This window comes from Hypomesus transpacificus, chromosome 4 (genome assembly GCF_021917145.1).
Source record: "Hypomesus transpacificus isolate Combined female chromosome 4, fHypTra1, whole genome shotgun sequence".
Classification (NCBI taxonomy): domain Eukaryota; kingdom Metazoa; phylum Chordata; class Actinopteri; order Osmeriformes; family Osmeridae; genus Hypomesus; species Hypomesus transpacificus.
This window is the reverse complement of record NC_061063.1, coordinates 6766707-6790021: the sequence shown is the minus strand read 5'-3', so window position 1 is coordinate 6790021 and position 23315 is coordinate 6766707. Positions and strand designations below refer to the sequence as shown.

Here is a 23315-nt window from a genome sequence, read left to right as displayed (position 1 = left end):
CCAGTTGAAGTAGCCTGATAACAAGGAAAAAAAAGTTTTAGGCTTATGTAAATTAAACAGATTAGTAGACAGGAGACAGTATGTTCAGTAGGCTATGCAAACAATATAGAGAATAGTATGATATTGACCACAGACAACACAAAACCTTTCAGCATAACAATTTATTTTCATTTAAACCAATAGGCCTACATGTAAACAGACAGCACCAACAACAGTATCCGCGAAAGGTCACAACCAAAATATGAGCCATCAATTCCAGTTATGATTTTGGCAAATGTAGTGTAAATAGGCATTACATATTTCAAATATCAAAACAACTTGAGTTAGAGCTCACATAAGCAACACAAGAGCATGGGCCAAACACAGACAAATGAACCATTCAGCTGTTATTAAAATGTTAATAGAATCACTTCAGTTTATTCTTGGCCAAGCTATTCACTACACATAGACCAGACCAGCCGTATTCTTTAGACATTATTACAAGTTCTCTATCCCCACCAACCACATTTGTCAGGCCCATCACATTTTGCAACCCAGGGCACTTAGAGAAAAAGGAAAATAAATGTACTGCCTCATCTCGTTTGTCACAGACATTTTCAGCCAGTTATTTCTACCCTTCCTTGGTCTCATATCCTATACATGTACTTCCATCATCAGGCCTTGAATGTCTCTATATGGCACACATGTCTCCTCCCCCCCTTTACTTGCCTGACCAAACAGTCTGCCACCTGCCCTGCTCCCGCCCTCTTCCCGTATCTACCGACCGCCAGAGAAGGCCCCTTGGGCGACACCGGTAGTGGCACTGGCAGCAGCCTGGCGCACTGTTTGGTTGGACATAACTCCAGTGGCAAACTCGGCCTGAGCCTTCTGAAAGCTGGCACCGGTCTGCCTGTACATTGAGTGGATCTGGGAGAGCAGAAGGAGAGAGCGAAAGAGAGAGGAATTGATACTTGATGCACACACTAATACAGAAACTTATTATAATCTCCCTGTCTGTCTGAAACTGAAATGGACCTAGCCAATAAGTGGTCACACTTAATCCCTAAAGTTACTTACTGGTGATACTTACTGTGATGTAATTACCATGGTGACAACATTAAATATGGCCCATTTAATTACCCAGTGATATATTTATTATATTAATTCTCTTGTTCTAGTGTCTCTCATCCTCTTTGTAGATACATTTTTCATTACCGTACCTTCTTAAGCATGACTACTCCCATGGCGGTCTGGGCAGTGAAGAGGACGGCACTGAGCATCATGATCACCCCAACAGGCACACTTGTCTTCAGAGCAGCCAGACTCACAATCCACCCACTGGGAGAGTGACAGACAGGAAGAGAGGGTGAAAAAGAGAAGGTTAAAGGAAAAACCAGAATGAGAGATGGAGGATGTCAAAGTTGGAGAAACGTAGTGGACACATGGCATCAAGGTTTCATGTTCATGTGCTTGGTCCCTCATAATTGTTTTTCATCCGTACCTGAAACCCCAACCGGGAATTCCAATGGTCATGATGACATAGATGATAACTTGCACAAAGAATACGAAAAAAAAGGCAAAAAAGTTGAAGGAGCTGTCAGTCCTGTGAAGAAAATACAAGATTTTTGGTGAAAGTGAAACGCAACAGGTGTAAAATATCCACAGACTATCTAAGTATGTGGTACCAGTCTCGTGATACCAGTCTCCATCAACCAACCCTGTTTGGAAATGTGCTCTGTTACTTACCTAAAGGCTTTGTACACAGGCCTGTACCAACAGACAAAAGAACAGGGGGTAGAAAGAAGGACCCAGAGGATGGACAGGCCCAACCCGACCCCATTTGCAGGGTCCACACAGAACATAGCCAGGCAGGCGATTAAGTTAAAAAACAGCGTACAGGCTGTGACTGGGAGAGGGACAAAGAGAGGGGGAGAGAATCAGAGGCAAAGACACAAGTTTGAAGTTGGAGATTTTACAGGAAGAGGGGAGTGAGAGAGACTAACAATTAAATACATAAATATAATTCAAGAAAGAGAAAGATGGACAAGACAGGCGAATTAGATCAGTTTGGATACTACAATCATAAAGAATAATCCAAATTGTCCTTAATTATCCTCATTGTCATATATGTGAAAGTGTGAACTAGATAACTGTTAGCTCCACATTCATCCAGCTGACCTATCATGGTGACGTTAAGATGATCTGGTGACAGTGAGATTAAGGTGCCAACAGCAGAGGCATCAGAAGACTTACACATCCAGTAGTAGTACATGATAGTGACAGTGCGCTGAAAGTTCTGGCTGATGTCCAGATTGATGTCCTGGTAGAAGCATGGTCCCACAGGGCAGAACGATGGCAGGGGAGGCCAGTTATTTTGACGGGCTGAGAGAGGAGAGAGAGAAAGCATCAATACATAATCAAGATTTTTATCGTATCACCATCCCTGCCCCCATCTCAGGGGACAGTTGATGCTACTATCATCAGATATTTCTTCTGCCCATCGCTACACTGACTATCCTCCTTCTTTTCCTTCTCTCTCCGTCTTGCATCTCTCCCTCCATCTCCTTTTCTTACTGGCTCCGGGGCCGAGGGCATGCGAGTCCAGCTCCCTCTCTCTCCTCTCTAGATCTTTGGCCTTCCTCTCCAGCTCCTCCTGCTTCCGTAGGAGCTCCGCTGTAGTGGCGTTCACTGCCGTTTGCTGCAGAAATCAAAAGAGAGTGAGAAAGACACAGAAAGAAAAAAAACCCCCGAAGAAACCGCAGGAAGAGGAGGAAATAAGCATAACCTTAACGGAAAGGCGGTAAAATGCCAGTACATCCCTTTACGATTACGTATGCACATCATGGGTACCTGGGAGTTGTAGGAGCCGTAGTTTCTGGGTTCCGTGGGCGTGGTCCTGCTCGGTGGAGTCTGAGCAGGAACTGGTTGGGCGGACGGAGATGTGGCCTCATAGGGTGGCGGTGGCTGGATAGGAAAACCATTAGAAATTCTGATCATGAATATACAGGGACGAGATTAGATGTCATCCTATGTGGATGTTGTAGGTATCTCTTTAATAGGAAGGTTGGATGTTAACATGCCATCATGTCCATTCGCTTGGAATGTATCTACATTCCTACAACATGCCATAGGCAACATATCTTCAGTTATGAGGAAATGTCTAGAACTTCTCCTAATAAAAAGTCATTTTCTGGAGTTTGCATACAAACATGTGGCTGCACACAAACGTTCATAAAAACCACACACACAGCCTTACCCCAGTTTTATTGTCGAATGGGTTGTACAGATCCAGTGTGGCATACTCAGTATTGCTGCTGTGTTGGGTCACTGCAGGATCCTGGGACACAAAAAAACATGCATTAAATGTGAAGTTAATGTCTCATTCAAACTCTGGAATCTGATCACAGATTAGAACAGTGAGCAGCGACATCACCTGATCAACCACGCGTCTGCTATTAGGCAGGGCTTGCAAAACATATTCTCCTATATTTAAAGAGGAATACGATAAAACAACCATAGAAAACATAATCTCTTTTTGTCACCTGAAATGGATTGGCGTCGTCACTTGGCTCCGGAAAACTTGTATATTTTGACATTATTGACTATTGTTGTTTATTGACCCTCAAGTCAAAAGCAGTTAACGTTATCTTGTTGTTATTAAGGTAAATGTATACGAATTTTCTCCACTCAGAGAATCCCTATGTCGGATTTTGTCATTGTTACGGTGAACAATACTTGCGTGTCTGACAAAAACGGCAAAACAAATTTGACAGCTGGTAATTTGTTGCTACAACGTTTCCCCAATCTCTCGATTATAGTTAATACAAAATCCTCATTGTTGATTTGATTGACCAGTTTTTCTTCAGCCTTCATTCAGTTTAGTTTTCATTGGGCGTGTTTCCTTTTCATATCGTTTTTTACAGCTGCAACGGTTTTCATCTCGGCTAGCACAAACAACTGTGAAATGGGAAATCCAGGAAGTAATGTCATGTGACAGTTGCGACAGAGCGATGGAGGCCAACCTGTGGTCTGTCATAAACACCCATTCAAAAGGAACAGTTTTTAATAATCTTGTTGAGATTATAGTGATATTTAAAACAGATTTATGATGACATTAATGATAGCCCTCTTTTTTTTTTTACAAGGGTTATACGAATCCACCTATTCACTGGTAGTCAGCACTGTGTGCTGCATGGAAGATGAGTTAAAAACCATTACAAATGTATTTTGTCTATAAAACAATAATACATTTTAGGGTTGTGGTCAAGAGCGGAAAGATATTTACTTTATCGCTGCGTCATCAACAAGCAAAACGATAGGGGGCGTTTCTTTGAGCACTGATTTACATGATACCGATACAGCTAGCTAGCTTCATGCCAGGAACGACTGCAAATAAATTGCTAGCCTCTGACAACATCGATAGCTGGTAAGGCTGGTAGCACCTGGCTTATGGAATTGTTGTTCATATGCTTAGCACGAGCTAGATGTTTTTCAAATAAATTGCTTTTTGTATACGACACTTTTGAGGCCTAGTTTTTGAGATTTTAGGCCAGGGTGGATGACTGTGTACGTTAGCTCTAGCTAGCCATGTCGTCGACTCAATGAAGTTTGTTAGCTTTGCTTTGTTTACGTTATAGCTAGTTACTGCTAGCTAATATTTGTGGGCGATCTAATCAACAAGTTTGGCTGAGAGGGACCACTCCCTCTACTAGCTATACATATAATTTATTATGATGATTCATTTAAGTTGAGTTGGCTAGTAGATAGTAACTAATGCTAGGTACTAAGTCTATTGCTGGCTAGTAGCAGAACTATCTACTGTGTTGCTAGTCAGGTACTAGTAACACCACAACAACACTGCTTTCAAGCTAAAGCAGCTACTTGAGTAGCCTTTTCAAGCTAGCTAGCTAGCTTACATATATAACCTAATGTATTTGTAAGACAATAGTCTATTTGGCTGGTAGTTAGGTGTGTCAATAAGATGTTCTTACATTTACCATTATTGGCGGTTCATTTGAAAATCTTTTACGGAATACTTTTGATTACGAACTGTTAATCTTTAAGGCGTTTGTCTATTTCGACTGTTAGAGTTACAGTAATCCTTTATGTCCACCAGGCAATTTAATGGTTGATACGAAAGCATACTTTCTAGTCGTATAATGTCCGGGCGAATTAAATGCAATTTACCCATACATCCATCCTTTGGCACAGTGTTCCTAAACAATAGTGAGTCATTTGATTTAACCAGACAGCTACATTGTATTTGCCTTTTGACAGGTGTGCGTGACTATGGGAAAGTCCCTCTCCCACCTGCCCAAGCAGACATCCCACGACGAGTGTCAGGACAGTCTGACAACCCACCAGGACTACAATGGCATGGGTGATGATGGAAAAGGGGGAGATGTGTCCCAGTTCCCCTACGTGGAATTTACTGGCCGTGACAGTGTCACGTGCCCCACCTGCCAGGGCACAGGGAGAATCCCTAGAGGTGAGCAGGAATGAGAGACTTGCCTATTTAGCAGGGTTTAGTTGAAACATAACAAATGGCGATTGGCACCTTTGGTAATGTACTGTGAAGCTGCCAGAGATGGCGTAATGGGTTTAATTCTTTGCTGATTCCGACTTCCTGTTTAACTCTGCCGTGTGTGGCAAGGATTCATGTGATTAGTTGTTATCAACTTACAAAGGGGTTGGAGGCAGTAAATAAGTGAGTCATCGAGTTATACAATACGTGTTACTCTTCAATGTCACAGGGTATGCCTTCTGCCAGCTTTTAAACACAGTCACTGGATTCTCTCCTAATAAATGTTTTTACGTCTGTAGGTCAAGAAAATCAGTTGGTGGCTTTGATTCCATACAGTGACCAGCGACTCAGACCCAGAAGAACGTAAGAGCAGAATTGTTGTCTTGGTGGTTGTTCTTGTGAATTTGTAACATTCCGATACTAACTCCCACCTTTCTTTGATTGTGTGCTTTTCAGAAAGCTGTATGTGACAGCTTCAGTGATTGTGTGTCTGCTGCTGTCCAGCCTGGCGGTCTTTTTCCTCTTTCCACGCAGCATTGATGTGTCCTACGTGGGGGTGAAGTCAGTCTTTGTCAGCTATGACCAGGACAAGCGTATTGTCTATCTCAATATTACAGTGAGTGAGCACCCTCGCTCCCACACATTGCTTTGGACTGAATTGACAATGCTGAAACTGTCAACTTTTGTAGTGCTTTTTTGTTGAGGTCCACTAAACAAATATAATTTCATGGTACTTGCCTGCCTTCCAGAACACTTTAAACATCACCAATAACAACTACTACTCGGTGGAGGTGGCCAACATTGCAGCACAGGTGCAGTTCTCCAAAACGGTGATTGGGAAGGCACGCATCAGCAACATAACTGCCATCAGTCCCCTGGACATGAAGCAGGTATGATTTTGTCAAATTCAATGGATACAATTTATTCACAGTAAATAATGTATGTTTGTTTTTAGTTTTTTCTGAAAATCCAATTTCCACACACAGATGGACTATATGGTTCCTACCATCATAGCAGACGAGATGAGTTACATGTAGTGAGTATTGCACAGCACATGTAACATCCCTCAAAAGTCTTTATTGGTATGTCATTAAATCTGACAAAAATACACAATCCTTTCCCGACAGTGATTACTGCACCCTGCAGACCATCAAGGTGCACAACATTGTGGTCATGATGCAGTAAGTACTGTCTAATGTTCAATGATATACATTCTACATAGTCTCAGACTGTCCTTCAAATGTCTACCAAAAACAATGTTTTGCTGCTGGAGTGATATTCAACAGAGATTTACATTTGAAAAGATTTCTAAAAACACAGCTGATCTTGTTCTGTGTGGGTCATGTCATCACCTGCTCTTCCTCTGTTGTTTTTTCAGGGTAACCATCACAGTCAGATACTTTGGGCACATCGAGCAGGTTTCCCAGGAGATGTACCAGTATGTGGACTGTGGAGGGAACACTACCTCTATCCATGGGCAGGCCAAGCCATCCAACGTCCTGCTTCCCCCTGAATAATATACACACGCTTTATGTATAACACCCCCCTTCCCTCTCTCTGACCTGCTCCTAGGCCATGACATGGGCTTAGTGGAGGCTAGCCATAGATAGTTCACTGTGTTCAACGCTTTCTCGTACTTCACTTCCTTCTCCACACAGCAAACACATTCCACTGTGTGTTTCATTTCTATGCTTGTTGACTGGTGTTGGATGTACATTTTTGTAAAATGGCCGATGTTGTCACGTTCCAGCAGAGATTAACTGATGGCTCTGACACGACTATCAAAAGAACGTGATTTTTCCGGAGGTACACTATATCAAAATGGCAGCATGGATGAATATATATTTTTATCACCCAACCAGGATGCACTTTATGCACTTCTGACAGAGCACACTGGGTACCGCGGCTGTTACCGTATCACCCAAGAGTCAATGCATTTTCTAACACTGTAAATGGATATGGTATATATTCAGAGTTTGGCAACTCCTCATCCATATGTGGGTGAAGAGAATCTTGAAAGTGTTCTCTCATTAAGATAGAACTCACAATGATGGAGCAATAGTGTGTATTATGATTACATGTTTGCTTAGTATGTCTGCCCTCTTACTGCCCTCACAGCTTTAATTATTGTCATTATCTGTGATGCTGAAGTTCTCCAGTAGGGGGTGCTGTGTACATGTTTTCAGCTGTACAAAATGTTTACCTACCTTCCTATAGGGTGATCTCAGTGTTTGTGCTGTAATGATCACTTGAAAGGCAGAAATGCCAGCTAAATCGTAATTTCAAGGCATAAATGTACCTTTACTCAACTGCAGCTTTGAGTCAGTACAGGTGCTGAGGCATCATTTGATGTTGGATCATCTCTAACACTGTGGCTACTAAATCACCATGGGCGACCACTGAGATACACATACATATATGCTTATAAAAAGACCAAGGGGCTTTGTGAGTTTTGATAAAGGACTGGTTGGCATTTCAGACCTTATTTGACAATTTGTGGAATTTCCTAGATTAGAACAAGAAATGAATTATACCATACTTAAGTATGATTGTATCTATTCCAGAGGATTTTTGAAAGCTTAAAAGTTGGAATATTTAACTATACTCATTCAAAGTACCACAAAAAGTACAGAAGTTTTAGTTTTATTTTCAGTAGAAATTTTAGAAACCTAGAGTAAAATTAATAACAATTTTGTTTGTTCCTACAAGCACTTTAACCTGTTTTAAATGTTTTAGATTAGCTAAATTTGCTGTCCTGTGGAAGATTAATTTGTATTGTCACAAATCTGTTTATATTTGCTGTAGGCTCTATGTGTAGAACTTAACCTCTATTTATTTTAACAGTCATTACGCTTGTTTTGAAGAGTACTATGACAGTTTTCATAGATTGTCATTACGTTGATCTCATAATATGTAATTATGGAATCCCATAGTGTGGTATCAGTTTTTACCGCATGAATAAACTTTTAAAGCACTGATGTGTAATGTGTCACTACACTACCAGTCAAACAACCAAAAGGAGAAGCAGTCATAACACATGATTCATTGTGACATCAATAGAGTTCTCAACAACACACTGTTCTGGTTGGCAAAAACCCCCACCAATGACACTTAGCCAGACATGGAAAACCTTGTCCTTGTTAAATAAGATGTCAATAAATAAATACTAATTTACCAGACAATCATCCATTCAACATACAGGGAGGATTTAAAGCTGCAACCTCTTAATTTGCATTTTGATCTGAACACTTCAAATGCTCAGCATACCTATCACGCACCATCTGATGAATTGGTCTCGATCAATATGTACAATTGCTCACTATCCTCATTCATAGAAAGTTGCCATACAGATACTTTGAAGCAACAATTTGATCATCATAAATATCATTTATGACATCACAATCAGTACAAAGTATAAATAGCTGGATGTAGAACATTTTGGCATAGTATTTCATTTCCTTGGATGGCTGAAGGTCAGTTGTACAAGGGTAATTATGAGCTTTCAGCCCAGTTTGGAAAGGGACCATCCACTTACTTTCCATACAGAAAATGGTAAGTGAGCAATTCTGATGTTGAGGTGAACTTTGCACACCACAAAGATCAGCATCCACACTGTATGTAATGGACAGCTTTATCATGGTGTTATGCAGAGACAGTTGTATCGGTTGTACTGACCCATGACCCCCCCCCCCCCAACTTTGCAGGGGATTCAAACCAGGAGCCAGTCACTGTTTCTGACAATCCGGAGGTGGATGGCGTCCCGGATCCCACCCTGATCCTGGCTCCTTCTGTCCCACAAGATGTGCCGCGTTCACCACAAAAGAAGAAGAGGAAAAAGAGTGTGGTGAAGCGTCCGTGTAGCCCCAACTTTATGACGAAGTACAGAATATTGTTGGCAAAGATACGATTAGAGAAGGTGGCAGAAAGACAGCGTAGAAGAGCCCAGCGCAAGCGTCGAAGAGAAGCAATGAGAGAAGCAGAGGAGAGAACTGCAGGCACCGATGGCTGTCCAGATGCACGACCAACCGGACCTGAAGGAAGGCATGATCAGTATGGCCCAACACCTTCCAACATCCCCTCTGATGCAGACAGCCAAGCACATTGGACCACGACCAACCCAATTGATGACCTGGAGTACATACTGTCCACACCAGTGGAGGGGGAAAGGGAGGAAGGGGCACGACTCCTGAGGCTATGGGACAGCTATGCCGATGCTCCGAGCTACCCCGTCCTTTCGGAGATGCTCTACTATATGGCCTCAGAGGATGGACGCTCAGCTCCGTCCCCCACAGGCCCGTCCAAGGCCAGCCAGGCCTCGCCTCAGAGACCCCTCACCCTGTCAGACTGGGCTGTTCTCTCCAAAATGACCCCACTTTCCACGCCCCCGACCTTGCACCCAGCGGCTTGTTCCCCTCCACTACCTTCCTTTGGCCTGGATGATGGAGAGAATCTCAATGCTGTCTGTGACGGGGACAGCCCTGGTGACCTGTGTGAGGAACAGGACCCTGAAGCCTCCCCGTCCCTTCTGCCGGTGAGGCAGAGCGACTCGCGGGAGAAGCTGAGGATGGAGAGCCAGCTGGAGCGAGAGCAGGGTGCCAGAGTCACCTGGCTGGGGGTGGACAACAACGTGTTGGCAGCTAGGGAGGAGTACACCCTGGAGCGCTTCCTACACCAGCTTTATTCCACTGAGGCAGGGACTGTGGAATAATGTTCTCAAATGTCCAGTCCATATTTTTGCTATTAAACCTATGAAGCAAACCTATGAAACAAATCCAGTTTGTTTTGACTTTCTGATTAGGTGAAAATGCCAATGTATTGCAACTATGATAGTTTGAAAGAGCTAGATTCTCTGACCTGATCAAGCATACATTCAATCATGTGATGTGTAATGCAGGTGCGTGTCTGTAGAATTGTCTATCGATTGTGAAATGCCAGAAAAGCTAATGCAACAGCTCCAGATTCAGGTTCAGTTAGTATATGGTGCATTAGTGATAACATTAACTACAGAAAGCAAATATCATACTCATCAGCATATATAATTCACCTACCATGAAACACTAGCTACACCCCTGATCATATTCAATTCAATCTTGGGTTATTGGGAATTGTTGTTTCATAACTGAGATGTTTGGAATAATCCCTATGACATCCTATCTAACTAGGCTAACGTGTTCTAGGTTCTCAGGACTCAGGCCCATTAGTATAGAGAGGTTCAAAACAGCATAAGTCATCTATTTTTGGAGGTGTAATAATACTGGCGTTTCTTTCAACATGACTATCACACTTCCTGTTTTCTTATCTTTAATTACAAGATAAAATGAAGTTTTGTAGGCCATCAAACCCCAATTCAAGAGTAACCTAACTACTAACTAGCATTACTAAATCCGATTTTTTCTTAGATGAATAAGGAAAGCCTTGACTTTCAGGGGAACTTTAAAATGCATTCATTCAATATTATTCATATCTGGAAATAGTCTACCTTCATCAATTTACTTTACTCAGTGGCCTGGGGAACTCCAAACATGTATGACTAGTAATTCTACATAGTTGTAAAGAAGACACTTTTGTCTAAAGCTAAGTACAAGTTTTGCATACAGAAAGTGCAGCAGAAGATCAAGTTTCTTAAGTAAAGCTTGTTTATTTCCACTGAAGAGGCAAATATGCTATAAGATTTACTGAGAATTAAAATAAGGAAACATATTGTCAGCTTGTGATTTGTGTAGCTAAACAAAGAACTTGCGGAATAGTTTCTTGTTTTTGTAAATTTAACTTAGGATTTGTGATGCGACATTGTCTGGAAAATGGTGAACAGGAACAGCAATGTTTAAGTCTGAATAAGTGTGCGTGTGCATGTGTGTGTATGTGTATGTGTACTTTGGCCACATGTAGACACACCCACCCAAACTCAACTGAAGCAAAACAGCTTTGCACACTGAGACTATTGACTCAGTCTTCCACAGGAACAGACAAGCGCTGTGTTCCTTCTCCCTCACCTCGCTCTCCTCACACCGCTCTCCTCACACCGCTCTTGGGATCCACATCCATCCTGTCCACCTGAGCCAGGTAACAGACATGGTGCTCCACCACAAAGAGTTTGACAAGGCAGGCAAATCTGCTGGCCTACAGGTATGGAGGATTGAGCGTATAGATATGGCGCCTGTACCAGATCATCTGCATGGGAATTTCTACATTGGGGATGCCTATGTGATTCTCCATACAGTCAAGCAGAAGGACACCTGCTTCTATGATCTGCACTACTGGTTAGGTGAGTTAGAGAGAACTTATTCATCTATCTATCATATATGTATACTGTATATTGTCTGTCATTAGCTTCTTGTGCATGAGGGCAGGAAGGAAAAACATAGCTGTTGAACGTCCTACAGTATCTCTCATTTCTTCCTGGCAAGTGCAGGGCCTACAGAAATGCAGCCAGTGACACTTTTTGTGTGACATTTCTCGATTGTGGTCTTTGAGGTCACTGAGACACTAATCTAGCACATTTGCAACTAGGTGGCAAACGTTTTCTCAAGCACAAAAAGAAGACTCTGTTTTAAGATAGTAGAGGTTGAGGTCTGAGATTCAAATATAGCTTTATTATCTTTTAGGGTAGGCTATAAACAGTACTGCTTTATAGTAAAATCTGTGTTCTCAATGTACTTAATTGGAGCATGATTATTCGTCATAGACATCTAAAAGTGATCACGTCTTTTATTAGTCACTTCTCCTTTTCAGATCCTTGCAGTTTCTAATAATGGGTTAAAGTGTTGTGAAAGTACAACTGTAAAATGTTTTATGGCTTTCTGTGACCACACACTCTTCCTGAATTCATAGACATTACCTCCTATTATCTCACTCTCTATCTCTCTCTTTCTCTCTCTCCCTCTTGTTTCCTCTTACTTATGTATGTCAATATCACTCAGATGTTGTCTTGACTAGTCTTCCTGACTCCCGGAAACGCCCTTCATGTACCACTTAAAATTAGACCTGCATGTGGACTGCTATTATGTACGGCTAATGGTCTGAATTGCTATAAAGCTATATATTATCCCATTACCTCCAAATGCTCCCACTTCCTGACCCACTACTGTGTTGTTTCTGTTGTACTGTTCTTTTGGACCACTTGTCAACCCAAGGCACTATCCGTGCATATCTTCAGCAACCCATTAAGTAGTCAAGCGAGCAGAAAAGTGTTCCCAATCAATGAGTGATTATGGTGCCCTGTAAAATGTATTGAAAGTAGTTTATAATGCAGCATGGTTTTATATACAGTTGTCTAAATAATCTAATAACATCACCAAAGTCTGTGGTGCAAGGTCTGGGTTTGTCCCGACAGCCTGACCAGAATCCGTCTTGTATTTGTTCACACAGGGAAGGAATGTACTCAAGATGAGAGTACAGCGGCAGCCATCTTTACTGTCCAGCTGGATGACTTCCTGGGAGGAAAGCCCGTCCAGTACCGCGAGCTTCAGGGGGTGGAGTCAACGGCCTTCACTAGCTACTTCAAGGGGGGCATCACTTACAAAGTACTGCACAGTCCCATTGGTCATTTCAAGATTTGACTTAATTCTGTTCAAGTCCTTTAAATCCCATGTACAACTGAAGAGACTTGAGATAAGCACCTAGGACTCAAGCCAATATTGCACAAACAGTTTATTGAACAACCAGTTTCCACGAAAGGTGTAAGATTATGGTTGGCCAAGGATGAGATGTGACTCATGGGATGGAACAAGTACCTGGTGTGTGTGGAGTGGAAAGGCAAAGCAGAAGAGAGGAAAAACAGCTGTGTGTGTTTCCCTAGGTGGGAGGAGTGGCGTCAGGGTTCCAGCATGTGGTCACCAACGACCTTGCTGCCCAGAGACTCTTCCACATCAAGGGCCGCCGTGTTGTCAGGGCGACCGAGGTCCCTCTCGATTGGTCCAGTTTTAACAAGGGAGACTGCTTTATCATTGACCTTGGCGCTGTAAGAACCCCTCTCCCTGCCAAGGCCCCACCCTTGACTGACACCACACGTTAGCCTGACAGCCATTGTCCCAAGATGCACAAATTCTACTGATAAGTTAAATATATCCTGACTGTTTGTTTAAACTCCAATGTTTACACAAGGTGGGTTTATGTGTCTCTGAAGACTATTGTATATTGACAAAGGATTGTTCCACTGCATGTCAACAGGTGATCTACCAGTGGTGTGGATCTATGTGTAACAAGTTTGAGCGTGTGAAGGCGACCCAGGTGGCGGTTGGCATCCGCGACAACGAGAGGAATGGACGGGCAAAAGTGGTGGTGGTGGAAGAGGGGAGCGAGCCTTCTGAGCTCACTCAGGTGACACTTACATCATAAACACACACACACACATATATAAACACACTGCTTTCACACAGTGTGCCATCACAGTGGTGGTTGAAACTTGAAAGGAAAATTTAATTCATCTATAATTACTGTGAATCGTGTTGTGTCTTGACTGCTGTGTAAGAAAACCACCCAGTATGTCTTCATAGTATAGCAGGTTTGTCTGTCTTCTATAGGTTTGCATAACCTCTGTACCCCATGGGGTCAGAGTTCACATGACCCCGACTCTCCTTCTTTAGTCGAAGTAAAACAAATGAATTTTAGTAGATCTAACAATGTGCAATAGTCAACAGAAATCATAAGATACATTTAGTAATTTAGTCAAACATCACTATAAATGTACCAGTTTGGTTTCTGTGTGATTGTTCAGGTTCTTGGAAAGAAGCCAGAGATACCTGAGGGAGACGACAATGACGATGCGGTAGCAGACATGTCCAACAGGAAAATGGCCAAACTCTTCATGGTATAGAGCAGCCCACAGACTCATAGAAGAAACAGCACATGAAAGAAGCCATGAATAAGATGATGTGAGATTTGACTCTGACTGTTTCATCCCAGGTTTCCGATGAATCCGGGTCCATGCAGGTGTCCCTGGTGTCCGAGGAGAACCCCTTCCTCCAGAGCCACTTGCTGTCTGAAGAGTGCTTCATCCTGGACCACGGCAAAAACAACCGGATATTTGTATGGAAAGGTACATTTGCGATGTTTAACTTTTACCAAATGCATCTGCACACACCCAAATTGGGCATCTATTGTTTCTTGTGACATTGTGAAAACACTTTTTGTGTCCAGTGCATCTCCAATATTTGTTTTAATAAATGGTATCAGTTTACCTGCACATCTAATTGTATGTTCAGGGATACTCCCTTAGGGCCCCAGTATTGTGGGGAGGATCTTCTTGCTCTTCATGCTTGCTCATAGTACTGTGCATTCACCATTCTCTTTTTGCCCGGTTCCTCCACCGCATGACCACCCACCCTCGCCTCCCACTAGGGCGCAACGCCAACCCCAACGAGAGGAAGGAAGCCATGAAGACTGCTGAGGGATTCATCAAGCAGATGGGCTACCCGCCCAACACTCAGGTTCACACACACTGCCATTCATCATCAGCTGGCTCACCAAGGAGCTTCTTGCCTGCTTACTGTCGCTCATGGCATGTTATCGAGCAAAGGACAAGGCTTTAAAAATCTAACTGAAGTCAAACTCAGTCCTTTGACAGATAATTGCTTTTTTTTTTTTTTACATTTGTCACCCTACGACCTTAATTTCAGTAGATTTGCTACACTTCCTGGTATAAATCTGGACGAGGCTCCAGGCCTCTAAGTAACCACGTTTCATCTAATCTCTTTGTGACTTCTATGTAACCCCTCCACAGATCCAGGTTCTTCCGGAAGGTGGTGAGACCCCCATCTTCAAGCAGTTCTTCCAAGGCTGGAAGGACAGGAACCAGAGCGAGGGCTTTGGTAAGGTCTATGTCACAGAGAGAATTGCCAGGATCCAGCAGGTGAAGTTTGATGCATCCAAACTTCATGAGTCTCAGCTCATGGCAGCCCAGTACAATATGGTGGATGACGGTTCAGGAGACACACAGGTGATCAGCCAATTTACAATTCCTGAAACAGTCTGTCATGAAATGGTGATGTCATGTCATTTAGGTTAAAGTAACATTGCTGTGGTGTTTCATAATGGGGTGCAATCATGTGAGACTTTATAAGTATTTCAAACAGTTCCTCAAAACATCTCTTGGATTTTAGATCTGGAGAGTGGAGAGCAGTGGTAGAGTTCCCGTTGAACCAAAGACATACGGACAGTTCTACGGCGGGGACTCTTACATCATCTTATACACATATAAAAGAGGACAAATCATTTACACTTGGTGAGACTCATAAATCGACAGTAGTGATGATAACGGTGACCTTTGTAAAGCGATTCACTTTATGTCTCGTTAAATGATAAACCCAAACTTCCTGATTTCTGAGAAACCGCTGATTGTGTTTGCATCTCCGTGCTTTTTACAGGCAGGGTGCATCCAGCACTCAGGATGAGCTTACAGCCTCGGCCTTTCTGACCGTGGAGCTGGATCGCTCTCTGGGCGGAAACGCTGTCCAGGTAAATCTAAAGTCAACAAAACAGCACCCAACACTTACCTTGGATCTGTAGGTGTTCGGTGTGTGTAAAGTAAAAAAACATTTGTTAAGTAAATATATTTCGCTTATTTGTTTTTATGACAAGTAAGGACACTTTTGCTTGTCCTTCAGCTTGTCAACTGATTTGACAGTCATATAAGTGTCTTTTGAGAGGTGGAACAGTGTCAGGTTTTGGAGTTCGTTAGTGCAGACACTTTCAGACCACATCCTCTGTATCTTCAGCAGCTATAGCCTGGTCTTAACCAGACTCTGGCCTCGCTCCATTGACAAGTGTTGACTTCCTTGTAGGCGGGTACTCTGTTGAAGTTTAAAACTATTGGATATGCCCAGAGCCACTCTGATCTGCCATAACCAATTGCTAGCGTTCGCCTTAGCCAATTCCTTCACCACTACTGTAACAGAGCTAGCTGCCATAGCTGGAAAATCAAACTTTTCCCGAACCCCGTGGGGAGGAGGGCCACAACATCATGGCCACCAACAAAACTCAGCAAAACTTGTTCTTGCTCCGGCTTTAGCTGTTGGATATTCGGTAGCGTTGCCACAACGGACCGAATGGCTTAGCTCGGATCTATCTCCGCCTCCATTACGGAACTACAACACAAACTAGCGCACGACATCAACGTCATCGTTGTCAGCCACTCCCTCTGTTCGCTGATTGGCCGGTTAAAAATTAACCTGTAGAATCTGACTTACGTACTGAATGGCCAGAGTACAGAAGCAAAATCAAAATTGAGCGGAAATACATAGGACGGCAGAGCCAGGCTAATTGAGTGTCTCTCTCAGTAAAAATCAACCCACCCACCTTTTCTTCATTGGTGATTTTCTGCCACCTAGTGGTCATTGACAGTATTACTTTCTCGCTGGCAGTCCTGTCATGTCCATGCCGCCAATCTCTCATGTGCTCTATCTGTCGATTGGACCTCAGGTACGGGTCTCCCAGGGTAAGGAGCCTGCCCACCTGCTGTGCCTGTTCAAAGCCAAACCCCTCATCGTTTACAAGAGTGGTACGTCCAGGAAGGGGGGGCAGGCCTCCGTGCCCCTCACACGCCTCTTCCAGGTGCGCCGGAACCTGGGCACTATCACACGCATCTCTGAGGTGAGGACCATGCTCTCACCACTCGCACCATACTCTCACGAATAAGCACAAAAACACACAAAAGCACACACACTCACACAAGAGCACACACACAAGAGCACACACACAAAACACACACCCTGTTTGGGATGAGCCTTCTTACTGTTAGTGATGGATGACTGATGGGCTCCTCATGTGCTGTGTTCCAGGTTGAGGCCCAGACTAGCAGCCTGAATTCCAACGATGCCTACCTGCTGAAGCTGCCGCAGGGGCAGGGGTATGTGTGGGTGGGCAAGGGGGCCAGCGAGGAGGAGGAGCGGGGGGCAAAGTTCATGAGCGAGGAGTTGAACTGTAAAACCAAGCGCATCATGGAAGGACAGGAACCAGGTAAACCAAACTGAAGAACTTGGATGCACAGATACACTTGTTTACAAGAACAACAAAGGCCACTTTAATGTATGACCCCCAGACTGCTTGACCTTTGACCGCCTGTCTGTGTGTTGTAGATGAGTTTTGGACTGCATTGGGGGGAAAGTTGGATTACCAGACCTCCACTCAACTGGAGAATAAGGACTATCCACCCCCCCGCCTGTTCGCCTGCTCCAACAAGACAGGCAGGTTTATTGTGAGTAGCTTGTTGTCCTGACCAGCATCACCACACAGCTTTGCAGGAAACGTGAACCGTATCCGTTGATTTAATATAAAATGCTCAAGATTTTTATTTACGGAATTCTAAATTAAAAGCTAAATTGTTGGTCCTGGCTGAAGCATAGTCAAGACCATGCCACTGTACTGCTCGACTGTGGTAAACCTCTGACTGTCAATTCATGCACAATCCGTATGTGTGGTGATGCAGATTGAAGAAGTTCCGGGAGACTTCACCCAGGAGGACCTGGCTGAGGATGATGTCATGCTGCTGGACACCTGGGAGCAGGTAGGGGGTCGGGGGGCATGGAGGTGGTGGGGGTGGAGTGGACTGATCCCAGGCTCCAGCACCATAGTTCAGAGCATGGGGAGGGGGCCAGCCCATTAACACCATCTGAATATGTGTGTGTATTGTCTCAGGTGTTTGTCTGGATAGGCAAGGATGCCAACGAGGTGGAAAAGACTGAATCAGTCAAATGTGGTAAGAAGTGTTTAACACTTGATTTTAAGATTAGGGGTGTGTTTGAGGTCCCCCCTGATGTTTGCTCTTTCAGACCCCAAGACAGCTTTCCATTCACAGACCTTCAATCCCACATACTTTTAGATTCTCAGGGCCTGATTGGGGACTGCAGCTTAAAGCAGAGTGTCCTATGTCATCTCATGCAGGATGTTTCATTGATGTTGTTTACTGCCCTTTGTTGCATCACTAAGAGTTTGTTTGCTCCTAACAGCCAAGGCATACATTGAGACAGACCCAGGGGGCCGGGACAAGCGGACCTCCGTGGTGACAGTCAAACAGGGCCACGAGCCCCCCACCTTCTCAGGCTGGTTCCTGGGCTGGGACTTCCAGCGCTGGGACTCAGAACAAACTGCCAGATCCATGAGCGCACTCCAGCTATAGTGACAGCATTGCTTTGATTACCGGTAGATAGAAATGGGCTGATGTTACTGTTTGGACGTTTTTTTTTTTGTGTGTATGCTTTAAAAAAGGTTATTTTCTTACAGGTAGTAGTACTTAATATAATATTTTGGACAATATGAATGCTGAGCTTTTTATTTTGTCATTAAAGTTTTGGATGTGGCATTATCTCCACACATACTATCCTTTCATTTTTCGAAATTGTATTTGAACATAATTTCAAGTCAAACTAAATTCCTTTTTTCTGTGACAGAAACATAATGTGGAATCATTGGTTGTTAAATTAGAGGAGTCAATATAGGAAAGGGAGACACTTAAATGTTTTCCCTGAAAAAAAGTGTATCTTCAAAACATGTAGTTGACATTATCTGCCACCTGGTGGTGCAACAGTTATCAGAATCAGAATCAGAAAGGGATTTATTCGCCATGAAAGTTTGCACAGACAAGGAATTTACTTTGGCAGGAAGGTGCATACAATAAACATATAGGAACCTAAAATTTAAATATGTGGACTATCTATACTAAGGGTACATAAACTAGAAGTACTAAGTAGAATTAGAATTAAATAAAATGTACAATAAAATAAAATAAGTTATATTCTCGACATGGCAGTCCCATGCAATCCAAGACAAATGTAGCTGGCAGGGGCTCAGAATGCCTATCACCAGCCAATACCCTGAGTTTAGTATTCCATCACTTGGATCAAGAGTAGCAGCCCGAACACTAATACTTCCTATCTGGATAACTTGTGATTAAAACTATGATCTATAAAAAAGCACCCCAGCCAACTGAAGTCAGCCTACTTAAAGCAGCAAAGCCATTGGCCAGGTGAAGTTTCCTTTTGTCATCAGTAACATAGGTCTAACGTTATGTCTAAATAGAATCATATATGAGGTCTTTGTTTTATTATAAACACAAGCATGAGTGTTTATTAATTAAATATTTGAATGAGGCCTCATTATTTTGGCGTGAGAACATTGATTAATTAATTTACCATCCAAATGTTTGTTCATGGCAAACAAATGTATAGTATGTATAGCTGCTACTTCAGAGTTCTCTGAGTGACACAAACAGGTGGAGAGAAGGTGTGTCTCGCTGAAAAACGACAGGCGTTGCTCTCATCCAATCAGGCAACGCGGAGATTGGCGGCTGCGTGATGTGGGTTGAACCTGTGCTCTGGAATAGAGAGGAAGGAGACGCACTTTATCTTTCAGTGGTTGTGTGAACGTGACTGTGAGAGGTTCAGAAGATCAAACAAGGATACACTGTTGCACCATTGTTGATTTTCCATGTTTGGAAAGTACATTCATCGTTAAGGTAAGACAGCAAAAGGTCATTTTCTTTTAGCCGTGCGCAGTGAGAGAGCTTCGGATTAAACAAAAATAATTAGACAAACTATCGTTGTGATCGTTTTCTAAAACACGTAAAAGTGTTGCTTACATAATTGCATCATTTGAAATTATCGTATTGATGAATTGATTTCAACATGTAGGAAATGCTTTTCCCAATGCACTTGTTGGCATAACCGTAGAGGCGCGTCCATCAATATCAGCTTGCCATGTCAGGCTGTACCCTATGTTGCCGCGCAACAGCTTTCGTTTTTCATAGCTTTTTGGGGTAGCTGTTGAAAATGTCCTTGCATTTTGACTGTTTGTCAAGACGAAAACACACGTCAAGCAATGTGATGCTTTGCCACTCTACAGCTGTATGCATAATAGAAAGAGGGATTTTTGTTGGAAACCAAAGCGTCCAAGTACATTTATATCGATACTGCCATTGAAAGGAAATTAGCGTATCAAATCCCCGTCCTCTGCTTGAGGCGCTACATGTGCAAATAGCCTCTCGTCCACCCTGCTGTTTTATTTCTCATTCATCTCCTATGGCCCGGAATAACGTGGACGCAGTTTAAAAGATGTTAAGGCTGTGGAATAAAAGGGAGACGGGGTTTATTCACTTAACATTGAATAGCCCCTCCAATTGTAAAGCAATGGACTGAATGCTTTTACTGTTGCTTACACTGCATCCTCCTTTTTTTTCATAGGTTAAAGCTGCAGCCCCGGGGGGAATGAGAGAAGCCTCGTGAATATTTTGGTGAAGCAGTAGTCTCCTCCTGTCTGGCCCTGCTTCTATCCTCTCCAACGTGACAAAACAAGATGGGGAATGGATTATCGGACCATCCAGCTCTTTTCCCCTGCCTGCCCTCCTTCCAGGCTCTCCACATTGTTATTCTGGGGCTGGACTGTGCTGGGAAGACCACCGTATTGTACCGGCTGCGCTTCAATGAGTTTGTGAACACGGTCCCGACGAAGGGATTTAACACCGAGAAGATCAAAGTGTCCCTGGGCTCTGGCCGGCGGAAAGCAGCCTTCCACTTCTGGGACGTGGGCGGGCAGGAGAAACTGCGGCCGCTGTGGCGCTCCTACACCCGCTGCGCCGACGGCATCGTGTTCGTGGTGGACTCAGTAGACGGCGAGCGCGTCGAGGAGGCCAAGACGGAGCTGCACAAAATCACCCGGTTGGCCGAGAACCAGGGTGTTCCCGTGCTGGTGGTGGCCAACAAGCAGGACCTGAGGAACTCTCTCACCCTGCAGGAGATGGAGCGCATGCTGGCCCTGGGCGAGCTGGGCGCCTCCACGCCCTGGCACCTGCAGCCCGCCTGCGCCATCATCGGGGAGGGGCTGCAGGAGGGGCTGGAGAAGCTGCACGCCATGATCACCAAGAGGAGGAAGACGCTGCGGCAGCAGAAGAAGAAGAGATGAAGATGATGATGATGACTAGGCACAGCAACGTCAGTCAATGAGGACTAGCAGGAGATACCAGCACACAGCCCCTCTGGGGGTTTTCCACGAGCCAGACACAAAAGGTTGATCTCGAGTCAGCCGACTGTCCCGTCTCATAACAGGCTGAGTTGTATTAGTCCAGTGGAACTGTGTTTGTTCAGGGCCTGACCTGGTCTGGACTGGACTGGGTGTTCTCTCTGGGGCTGATGATATTGATTTGCCCCGTGAACTTTGGACAGCAACTATCCTGTGACAACCATACGGGTCTAATGATCTGTTTTCAAGGATGTATTACGCCATAGCCAAATGATTCAAAACAGAGAACATTTGAAGTGTCAAAGAAGGAATATTGACATTCAGACTTCGGTTCTATTCTGAGGTGTTACAAAAGTATGTAGCCAAGTGTTCAGCAGTTTTCAGCGTGAAACAACAATGTAATGTTCAGTTTACCAAAGCCTGTGTTGAGATTGAGTTCAGACATTAATAGGTTGCAGGTGTCAGTCCTATTAGTATGGTGGAACCTGCGTGTATATCATGGTTTTGTTGGCCATGTTGCACAGCGGTGGTAGGGTCACGTCAGAGGGTCGTTCACAAATAAGCTTAATGGTTCACAAAGAGAATGCGCAGACGGTTCTTAAAATGTCAAAGGAACAAATGTGTTTCGTCAGTCATAGATGTTTTAGGATTTACAGCAGCTATTCAATGTGACTGTCATTTGGGGCGAGGGGTTTTTGAGTTCAGCGTCAACCCCTTGTCTCGCTGGATCTGTCATGTTATTCAGATGATTGACAGCCTCAGTTGGCTCAGCAGGAATACTCCCTCCTGGCTGACTGTCAAACGCCCCCCCTCCCATCCTTCTAAGTGGCATCCTGGTGTCAGATCCAGCTTCCCCCACCCAGAGACATGCCCCCCCCACACCACCCCACACCCTCCATTCCCTAGAGACAGTTAAATGCACTTTATGGGCTTTTTTCTGACCTTGAAAAATTATTTACTTGCACCGTCTGAATTTTGTATGAAGTTTATGATATGAAAAGAAAAATATGAAATGAAATGCTGCTTCAAATGAAGCGTTTTATACAAGTCGGGTGGCTGTTTCCACATCTGTCATCTTTTCACTCGGTGTGCGTGTGTGTGTGGGGAGGGTACGGTGTTCATAATTGATGTTTGTCTGAATATGTTCACCTTGAATAAAAGCAAGAACGAGACAGAGACTTTCTGGTCCCTTGTTTGTTTCACTATCTCACGACGGGATGAAGCATTATTGTAACATGCCATGCGTTGTACCTAATTATCATTACCATTAATATTATTCATAGTTAAAGAGTATGATAGAATGATACCAAGAGTCAAAAAGCTTTTTTAAGATTCAGTATTTTGGTCACTGGTAGCAATGAGGTGGGACAAAATAAAGGCTGAACCAGTGGAAGTAAAATATGTAGATATATTTAAGTGCTGAACCTGTGGTAAGTCTGAGGCACCTTTATTTATTCAGATTTTGTTTGGGGAAAGGTTTCTGTCAGATGTGTATCTGGGGTCGGTTTCTGTGAGCCTAAACTGTTGGATTTGGTGGCAGTGTGCATTGAAGCGGTGTGTTTTGAGAGAGGGGGGAGGGGAGGAGGGGGGGGGGCCACAGGCACTGGCAAAGTACCTGCCCCTCAGAACAATAACAGACACAAACAGAGGGAGGAAAGGGAGAGAAGAGGGAGGGGGAGCAGAAGGAGGGAGAGAGGGGGCATTAGTCAGGGTAGATGACCCATTAAGGAATGATTTAACTGGACTTGTTTCCCCTGTTTTGGGCTTCTCTGGCTGGAAGACCTGGATGAAGCAAAAAGGGGCGGGAGGTCACGTGATGTACACAATACACACACAGGTCTATGTGCGCCAGGGATAATGGAAG

General features: G+C 43.8%; 4 protein-coding genes across 4 annotated transcripts; 3 read left to right on the top strand and 1 right to left on the bottom strand.

The window, feature by feature from the left end:
• Positions 1-146: 146 nt before the first annotated feature.
• scamp3 (secretory carrier membrane protein 3) lies at positions 147-3967 on the bottom strand. The gene is made up of 9 exons (XM_047019008.1): positions 3522-3967; positions 3236-3316; positions 2830-2943; positions 2554-2677; positions 2233-2361; positions 1726-1885; positions 1481-1582; positions 1200-1317; positions 147-906 (listed from the first exon to the last, which is right to left on the bottom strand). The coding sequence occupies exons 1-9, from the start codon at positions 3573-3575 to the stop codon at positions 757-759; spliced, it is 1032 nt and encodes a 343-aa protein (XP_046874964.1). The 5' UTR covers positions 3576-3967; the 3' UTR covers positions 147-756.
• A 332-nt stretch (positions 3968-4299) lies between these two features.
• tmem106bb (transmembrane protein 106Bb) lies at positions 4300-8478 on the top strand. Its single transcript, XM_047019009.1, has 8 exons — positions 4300-4405; positions 5257-5467; positions 5803-5866; positions 5960-6119; positions 6253-6393; positions 6490-6539; positions 6631-6684; positions 6882-8478. Exons 2-8 carry the CDS (start codon positions 5269-5271, stop codon positions 7018-7020), a joined length of 807 nt encoding a protein of 268 aa, XP_046874965.1. The 5' UTR covers positions 4300-4405; positions 5257-5268; the 3' UTR covers positions 7021-8478.
• Positions 8479-11448: 2970 nt separating this feature from the next.
• Positions 11449-18809, top strand: scin (scinderin). The gene is made up of 16 exons (XM_047019007.1): positions 11449-11768; positions 12872-13026; positions 13302-13463; positions 13673-13822; positions 14220-14312; positions 14408-14540; positions 14843-14931; positions 15225-15440; positions 15604-15725; positions 15868-15958; positions 16922-17092; positions 17281-17458; positions 17578-17696; positions 17928-18005; positions 18137-18197; positions 18448-18809. Exons 1-16 carry the CDS (start codon positions 11576-11578, stop codon positions 18615-18617), a joined length of 2181 nt encoding a protein of 726 aa, XP_046874963.1. The 5' UTR covers positions 11449-11575; the 3' UTR covers positions 18618-18809.
• A 1016-nt stretch (positions 18810-19825) lies between these two features.
• Positions 19826-22629, top strand: arl4ab (ADP-ribosylation factor-like 4ab). Its single transcript, XM_047019808.1, has 2 exons — positions 19826-19952; positions 20677-22629. The coding sequence occupies exon 2, from the start codon at positions 20789-20791 to the stop codon at positions 21392-21394; it is 606 nt and encodes a 201-aa protein (XP_046875764.1). The 5' UTR covers positions 19826-19952; positions 20677-20788; the 3' UTR covers positions 21395-22629.
• Positions 22630-23315: the final 686 nt, after the last annotated feature.

What these genes read in the sequence shown, in the direction of transcription:
- scamp3 (XM_047019008.1), bottom strand. Translation starts at nt 3,575, where the DNA reads ATGTCAAAATATACAAGTTTTCCGGAGCCAAGTGACGACGCCAATCCA. An exon ending in CATTCGACAATAAAACTGGG is followed by an intron (nt 2,944 to 3,235) that starts GTAAGGCTGTGT and finishes TTTCCTATCCAG; the next exon opens with CCACCGCCACCCTATGAGGC. An exon ending in CATGTACTACTACTGGATGT is followed by an intron (nt 1,886 to 2,232) that starts GTAAGTCTTCTG and finishes TCCCTCTCCCAG; the next exon opens with TCACAGCCTGTACGCTGTTT.
- scin (XM_047019007.1), top strand. Translation starts at nt 11,576, where the DNA reads ATGGTGCTCCACCACAAAGAGTTTGACAAGGCAGGCAAATCTGCTGGC. An exon ending in AAATGGCCAAACTCTTCATG is followed by an intron (nt 14,313 to 14,407) that starts GTATAGAGCAGC and finishes GTTTCATCCCAG; the next exon opens with GTTTCCGATGAATCCGGGTC. An exon ending in GCTACCCGCCCAACACTCAG is followed by an intron (nt 14,932 to 15,224) that starts GTTCACACACAC and finishes ACCCCTCCACAG; the next exon opens with ATCCAGGTTCTTCCGGAAGG.
- arl4ab (XM_047019808.1), top strand. Translation starts at nt 20,789, where the DNA reads ATGGGGAATGGATTATCGGACCATCCAGCTCTTTTCCCCTGCCTGCCC.
- tmem106bb (XM_047019009.1), top strand. Translation starts at nt 5,269, where the DNA reads ATGGGAAAGTCCCTCTCCCACCTGCCCAAGCAGACATCCCACGACGAG. An exon ending in CACAGGGAGAATCCCTAGAG is followed by an intron (nt 5,468 to 5,802) that starts GTGAGCAGGAAT and finishes TTACGTCTGTAG; the next exon opens with GTCAAGAAAATCAGTTGGTG. An exon ending in CGACTCAGACCCAGAAGAAC is followed by an intron (nt 5,867 to 5,959) that starts GTAAGAGCAGAA and finishes TGTGCTTTTCAG; the next exon opens with AAAGCTGTATGTGACAGCTT.